Source organism: Poecilia formosa, unplaced genomic scaffold (assembly GCF_000485575.1).
Source record: "Poecilia formosa unplaced genomic scaffold, Poecilia_formosa-5.1.2 Scaffold78, whole genome shotgun sequence".
NCBI classification, from domain to species: domain Eukaryota; kingdom Metazoa; phylum Chordata; class Actinopteri; order Cyprinodontiformes; family Poeciliidae; genus Poecilia; species Poecilia formosa.
Genome location: NW_006800017.1, coordinates 2,252,523 through 2,260,743, shown reverse-complemented (window position 1 = coordinate 2,260,743; position 8,221 = coordinate 2,252,523). Strand labels below are relative to the sequence as shown.

Genomic DNA, 8,221 nt, shown 5'->3' with positions numbered 1-8,221 from the left:
TATATAATTTTTTATTTTTTTTGCAAGGTAACAGTGCCCCAAACTGCAGCACTGTGCACTGGGCTTCTGTAGTTCAGAGTGATGTCAGCAATCCCAACGTCAGCCATCTTGTTTGACAAGTGTGTTTTACAGTTTCTTTGAATAGACTTAGACTTTGAATTCAGGTCAACTCTATGATGGAATATTAGGGCCAGGATATGATTTTTTTTTTTTTTTAATTGCAAGAATAAAGTCTGAATAATACAAGAAAGAACAAACTTGTAGTATTCTGAGCATGAAGTAGTAAATTTATGTGAATTTCGACATGGAAAAACAACAAAAAATTTAAATGAAGGATGTTGAGCATCTTGAGAAGCTATACTTTGGTTTTACAAATAAAGAAATGTTTAATCTTTTAAAACACCAGAATCAAATTATCATCAGTAGCAGGTCATTGTAACAATTCTGCAAATAATTACAAGATGTTCTGGTAAGATTGTGTCTTTATTCCGATAATATTGTGACTATATTCTCGCAATTAAACTTTTCTCGTAGCCTGGCCCTAATACTTCACTCTCACAGAAGAAATGTTAAGAGTCACTTTCTGAAAACATTTTCTGTCGTTTGTAATTTACTTTTAGAGAAAAGAAAGCGAACAAAATTGATTAAAGTCGGAAATCGGATCTGGTATGAAAAAAATCTGAGATTTTATTTGTAAGCCACGTCGCCCAGCCCTAATTGGAGTTGAAGCCAGGCTCAGCGATGAGAGCAAAAAAAACCCAAAGAAAAGAGATGTAGAACAAAGGGAGAGTGTTGTGTAGGAAGGATACAGGTGAAGAGAAAAAAAAACAGATTCAGTGGAACATGGGATAAAGTCTGACATCATTCAGCCTCCTTCTTGCATTTCACCTCCGCCTTCACCTAATCTTGCGTACTGCAATCACAGCTAAAAAGAAATCTCGACGGACACGGACATTACCACCGGCATGTGATGAGGTGAGCATCACCTGCAGGAGAGTCTGAAAAGAGGAGAGGAAAGAGAAGCAGGGTCTCCCTCCCGTCAGGAGCTCTCCAGCCAGAATCCTCCTGGCCTGACCCCGCTGAAAGCTATACAAGTATGGAGTTAATCAAAACTGTGTTAGGATGACAGGCAGGGGGCCCTCTGAGAAGCCATGCCAGGGGCCCCTTCTCCACAAAGCTTGCACTGTGAGGGGGGCCTGCCCTTTGCACAGGAATTGTGGTTGAGGGCCGGGGCAGGTAATCTGTCTGCTGGTGGCAATAAACTAAAATCAGTTCTGATGTCAGCGGAGCCGTCTTCAAGGCTTCGGCTCAGTGACATGAACGTCAACCCTTGTGCGCCCACCTGATGACACATGCGTACACTCGGGTCCTACATGTCAGCACTTACACTTTAGAGGAAATGAGACAAAGCGTTGAAATTAGCCAACATAATGGGCAGACATGACAGATCCTTACCTCTGTAATAATGAAGAAGTCATCTCCGGGCTCGCCCTGCACTACGATCTTCTCCCCATCCTCAAACTGAACTGGCTCCAGGGCATCAGCCACAGTCAGGCGCTCCCACTTATCCAAAGACTCTGTGAATGAAGCACGTTAAAACTGTGGAACAGCGGACGCACAAACTCGTACTCAAACCGTGTAGGTTACACGCTCACAGACGCTGCTGCCTTCACGGTTCTCCAGGGAAGTTGCGGGGATAAATCCCATTCCAGGCTAATCCGGTTATTCATCAGGAACCATTACATTTCAGATCCTTTGACTACTCCCCTCGTTTCATGGAGGCCCAGGGAGCTTAAACACCTTAAAATTGAGCCCTAAATCTGTTCTACTTACGGTGGCTTGTGGTGACAGAGATATGATTTATCCCCAAAAAGAATCCTTTACTCAGCAATAAGCTACATATGAGAGCGTGCTGAATGCAGGGCCTTGCAAAAGCATTCAGACCACGTGAACGTTTCAATATTTTGCACCCACAAACTTCATTGAGATTTGATGAGATATAACAAAAAACTTTTGAGCAAGTAAAACAGAAAGGCGCACATCTATTTGTTGTTGTAGAGAAAAAGCAAATAGCTACAAAAAGTCATGCTTAAAGTTTGCAAAAAGCCACATATGAACCACAGAGAATATTATAAAGATGCATAATATTGGGAAAAGAGATGCTAACCAAATGCTGCAATAAAGTTATTTTATACATATTCAGGGCTGCAACTAATTATTTTAGTAATCGGTTATTCTTACATTTAAGCAATTAATCGGATAAGAAAATGGGAACCTTTTTACTACACTATAAAAAATGTTCTAAGATTTGCATACAGGGAGAACCTAAGTACAGGAAAATCTTTGCTAAAAAAAAAAGAGGCTGCTAACAACTTGTTACTGGGGTGGAAATTCACCTCTAACAGGAATGGAAGATCACATTAAATCTCACTAACAAGTTTGTGGTTGCAAAACGAAAAAAAAAAAAAACTCAAGAGCAAAGAGTACTCTGAAATTAGACCGATTAAATAAAACTTCAGGTCTATTTAGTTGCTTTTACAACCAGCAAATTAGTGACTAAAAATAGTGGCTAATTATAATTAAATATTTCCAAAACATTTTACAATAAAGCAGGAATGAATCAAGCCTGGAATAAAAAAAAGGAAAATCCAATCAGTATTTTCTTTCAGCTTCTGGGAGATCTTTCAGCCAGTCGGTTGTTCCAACTATCCGACCGCAGGGACATTGACGTGGTTAGCCCGAGATATTCCTAGAAGCCGTTGGTTATTTCGCAGAAACCCGAGCGGATAGTTTCTCATCTCTCTCGGAAAAAAAGAAATGCTTCGACCAAAAGAGGTCAAAGCCACGCAAAACGTGATGTTTAAGGAAGACCGATCGGCCGGTAATAACCGAGTATCTCCACGCAGATGTTTGACCAGATGATCTCATCCTTCATTCACACTTCAGCAGATCAGTGTGGGCTAATCTTCCCCAGTCCTATCCATCTGCATGTGGAATGTGGCTTATCTGGAGCGAAAACACTCCTCATCCTCGGCTTTGTCTAGATGAAAAGATGACTCCCTGTTTTTATTTGACTAAGACGCGAGTTAGAGGCGTAAAACTGCGGCGGGCTCCCTTTGTCTGGCAGCATTGTCTCCCGGTGAGCTCACGAACTGATCCTGTTGTGTCTATTTATCTGTGTGTATAACCGTGTATGCATTTAGGATTAACTAGGATAGGCCTGGCAGTTTGGAGGTGTCCAGTGTCCTCTCCAGTGGGGCCGCGCTGTCTGCCGGACCCAGATGGATGTCTTCTGTCTGGCTGCAAACTAAAAGGCAGCAGGTCCTGCAGAGAGGTGATCCTTAACGGCAAGGCAAGTAACACGATACAGAGTTGTCTTGACTAAAGGAGCTACATTTTACGCTTCACGGAGCCTGCACCCACTTGGATCGGCTCGCTGTAAACATCCAGGGACCCCGCTGCTGGGATGTCGGAGCCTGCTTAAGTGCGAGTGCGACAAACATTTGTTGTTTCTCACTTGACACCAAAACATCAAGGGCTCGCACCCGATTTTGTGGCCATCTCTGAAATCAAAGACAAACAAAAACACTCCCGCCCCCTGCCCCTCTTGCGTTTGACAGAGGGCGAGCAGAGAGGCGAAGCGGCGGAAAGGGGGGACTTAAGAGAGGTATTCTACCTCAACGAGGGAGGCGGGTTCTCGAATTCAAGCCTCAACAAAGCTGTCAAAAAGGGAGAATAAAAATGAAAAGAGCCGACTTCAGAGAGACAATCTCCTGAGTCCCTGAATTGAGTGTATGCGTTTACTCACCCAGCTAATGACTCTGTACAGGGGGCACGGCCTTACCCTACACACCGCACACACACACACGATCAAGCGGATGGGGATGAGACGTCACTTCCAATTGCAACTCAATTCGAAAGTCAGAATGAATCTCATTCACCTTCCCTTTAAATCCAGTGGCCTGTGTAGGCTGGGTGTTATCCAAATTCCAGCAGGAAAGAGAGGCTTATCCTAACCCCCTATACTTTAATTGTCCACACAGAGACATTACAGAGTGTGGCAGGCTTAAGGGCGAACACTGTGAGTAGATTAAGACTGTAAACACAGACCTTACTCTGCTATAGGCCCCGTGTGACAGCGTATGCCTGTGTTTATGTGTGGCTAATCTATAATATGTTAATTTAACTGCCTCAACTCTGGATGCTGGGCCTTTTAAATCAACTTAGACCACAGCTTATTTATTGCTTGTGCAAAAGTACCCATTCTTCATTAAAGAAGAAACAACAAACGAGTCGTCCGTCTTAGTGTAAATTTCTTGCCGCACTTTGTCCCATTAAAACCGCAAACTTCAATGTATTTCATGGGATTCTGTGATACAGCAGTAAGAGGTGAAAAGACAGCATGTATAGCTTTTCAGTTTTTTGAGAATACAAATCTGGAAAGTTATCTCTTGTTTCTTCCTAGCCTACAGTATGTTTTTTGTTCAATCCAATCCAGAGGACTTAAAAACGTCAAGTGAGTCAGGCTGCCTGATGAGCAGCCGACTCAATGGTTGGAAAAAGTAGGAGCACCTTTAAGTTTGAGAGGCCGTAGGGTTGAAGCTTACTATACGGGTAAGGCATTTAAAAACAAAGAATTTTAAAATGAAATCTCAAACAAACAGGAAGTCAGTGGCGTGGTGCTAAAACTGAAGTAATGTGTTCACATTTTTTGTACCAGCTAGCAGCCAAAAAATTTTATTCGACACGTATACGACTCAAATTTGACGAGTTCTGAAGGAAATTGGTTGTGCTGGATTTTGATTTGTAGCATGAAAATAAATGTAGCCCACACTTTTCTGAATTTCATTTAGAAAAAAACTGAAAAGACTGTATATTTCCCACCATTTCACAAATTGTCCATGACCTGTGTGAAAATGCCGAAGGCTTATAAATACTTTTAAATGGCACCGTATTGATCTGACAAATACACTTACCAAGGATGGAGACCTTGCTGAGGAACTCTTCGTACATCTTTCTCTTTCTCAGAGTACTTCCCTGTGAGACAAACAGAAATAACATTATCTGATCGATACAGTCCTAAATCAACTGGTAGCACAGTAGTTTCATTGTGCTGCTAAATACTGGAGTGGCTCGGATTCAAAAAGCACAGTCTGATTCATTTTGCAACGGCTTTTATTTTTCTCCCACTTTCATCACTGCCGGATTAGCAAAAGCAAGTGTCAGCAAAACATGAATTAAGTTTTTTAATATCTAAAAAATATTTGAGCGGTTATTACTTTTCTGCGTCTTGCATGAACATTTTTTGCGCCGGCTATCAATCGTACAGCAAGAAAAGTCCAGTGCCTATAAAAGTAAATTACAATAGAAGTTGTTTTTTTAATTTTTTTTTTTTTTAAGATTAACGTGTCACAGTTCACGGGGTCATGCTTAGGGAGGCTTGTGTGAGATATGGAGTAAAGTTTATTGCGTGTGTGTCTGTCTGTGTGGCCCGCCCCACCCACCAGGCAGGGGACTTTCCCCTCCCTGGTTTTGCCATGAAAATCAGGTGCTTCCTGACAAGACCGGACCCAGAGGACCCCTTCCCTAATTGCGTTTCTTCTTCACTGCACAGAGCCACTCAGGGAGAGCGGGAGAATAAAGAAAGCAACAAAAAAAAAAGAAAGAAAGAGAAAAAAAGAAAAAAAATCCAGTGAGGACAGGCGATCTTGTCCAACCCGTTTCTGCTGTTTGCATGTGGTAGTGATGTATGTATTGAGGCTTGGGGTGTCTTCAGCACAAGCGCTCGAGTCCCGCTGCTGCCTCTAATTTCATATAATTTCACATTTTGTCTTAAAAGGGGAGAAAATCTTCCCAAGTGAGTCAACGTCAAACTGAGGATCGTAAACAACTTGATTAAAGGAATTCTAGGCTGCTCTGCCTCCCTCCTGGATAAATGATTTGAGTGCGTGCAGGCAAGTCTGTTTTTAGTTCTGCCACTTATGTTTCACTGCTATCTGAGCAGGGACGAAATTTTGAGGCTCTAACTGTTAAACTTTCACATGCACACTGCGCTCCAACTTTTTACAGCCTTTCCGCGAAGCTTAAAGATTCAAAATGCTTGCCGTGCAAACATAAAATGTATACGGCACGTCTGATTTATGCGAGTGCTGCAGGAACAGCAGGGTGGGCCCCAAGTAATGTGAGGGATTTGCATTTCCAAAAGTTACCAAATAAAAATATGACACTACTGAATGTCATGCTTTCTAGCAGCCGTCTTTATTGGCATCTACCTGGGAGGGCTCCAGCACACGACCACGTGTAAAAACGTCCTACTTCTCTTTGACCTACTGTCTTCGCCATTTATGTGGTTAAAGATGAACCAGCATTTTTGTCTGTTTGCCGTCTTTGAGGTGGAATCATCAAAGGCTTGAGGTGTGGAGCGCAGCCAGACTAAACCAACTGTATCTTAAGCCCCATCGCTATCGCCTTCATCTCCGTCCAGCGTGACACATAACCGCTCCCTCACCCTTCATCGCTCCTTTTTTCTTGCTATAATTTCCCCTTGTTTCCTTTCGTCTTGTGTTCTGTTTGTTGACAGTGGTCTGTCAGCTTGATAATAGCTTTGGATGTAACTGTGTCTGTTTAAATACCAAGATGACACAACAACGCTGGTATTGTATGACTGATGGCAACACAATGGGGAGAGTGTGTTTACTACAAGGACTGGTATTACATTGTTTGCTCAACTCTCGAATAAGGAAAGTGGTGGGATGCGTGGGTGTGGCAGAGTTTGAAGGGACGCCTTGGCTTTGCTTTACAACATCAATGAAATGTTACACATATACTGTGTCGTCAACATGCTCGTTGGTTAAAATTATTTATGATCAATTTAATAATGTGATTTACGCTTCACTCTTCCAGGAATAGTCTACGGTTTTCAACTTTTACTTTAAACCTTAAAAATCTGTAGCTTGCCCTCACCCTCCAGTCGCTGTACAACAATACAATATTTTTACTAAATTACGACCTCTTTGAAATATTTTTTTACATTTTTATTTAAAAGTAACAGTCGCCTTTAATCTTACACAGCTACACCATCGTTTACAAATCTACAGAGCTGCGATGAGGAGCTCCTCAGGGTTTGGTTGTGGGACCCGTCTTGTTTTTGTTATGGATTTGTCTTTTTTCTGACAACGAGATTAATTAAAAGGGCTAACAAGGTCTGATTTTAAATGTCTTAGTTTAGGATACATTTAAAAGAATTACAGCATAAAACAATCAGATTTTAGGGATATTTTTCTTGACTAAATATAGACCAACATCAAATAACAATATTGTTCATGTCTGTACATATATAATATTTGAATTGATAGTAGTATAGTCCTATGTCCTGTGGGACTATAGTACTTGTACTCTCTTTGACCAGTACATTTCATTTGTATCAGTTAATACTTTCAACATTTCGGCATTTCATTTTGAAGCATACTGCAAACATGCACTCCATTACAGATGTCTCATCTGTAATGAACTTTGTAGTAGCCGTGATTTGATGTTTATTTACTTCAGCTTTCTTATGTTGTTTGATTCAGGGTACTCATCTGTTTGCTGTTGAATTCCCAGACAGTGTTTCCCTCCTCAGGGAATACCATAATAATAGAAAACAGATCTGTTTGTTAGCACAAGCCTTCTTCATTTTAAACAAAACCCTGTAATCACGTAAAACATAAAATCACTTGTAGAGGCTAGTTCTGTGAGCTACTTTTGTGTGATACACTGAATTTTTGCTTATTACATAATCAAGGATGTGTGTTGTAACAACAAATTTTAAACATTTCTGACCTTCATGCACCAATTATTTCACTAAGAGGAATAAGCCATATCTACAGTAAATATTTTAGGAGGCCGTGTTATGTTAATGGCAGTGTTTATATTCACTTTTCTATATTGTTGTCAATCAATTAAAAAAATTAATGAGGTTAATCAGATTCTGCTGCTGTGATTAAGCATTATTAATGACTATGTCTAACTTTGAAGGCTCCTGCCGCACTCCAATTAAAATGCAATCAATTATAATTTTGTAGCAGAAATTGGCAACTAAGGGAAACGTACTCCACTACGCATGCATACATAGTAGCAAACTTGTTCAGGGAACAATTGACAGATAAGATATTTCTTATTTTCTAGTTCTTAGATGGACTCCCCTTTCTGATTTTGCCCTGGGCAACTGCCCAGACAGCCT

At 41.0% G+C, this 8,221-nt stretch overlaps 1 protein-coding gene across 5 annotated transcripts in view; it reads right to left on the bottom strand.

Annotated features, from left to right (window-relative positions):
- Positions 1 to 8,221, bottom strand: part of prkar1b (protein kinase, cAMP-dependent, regulatory, type I, beta) — a 68,207-nt gene that overhangs the window by 7,802 nt on the left and 52,184 nt on the right. For all 5 annotated transcript variants that reach the window (XM_007556408.2, XM_016673544.1, XM_007556409.2 and 2 more), the window contains 2 exons: positions 4,977 to 5,037; positions 1,456 to 1,577 (listed from right to left, as the gene is read on the bottom strand). In XM_007556408.2, the coding sequence (XP_007556470.1) occupies positions 1,456 to 1,577; positions 4,977 to 5,037 (183 nt within the window). The remainder of the gene's footprint in view (positions 1 to 1,455; positions 1,578 to 4,976; positions 5,038 to 8,221) is intronic.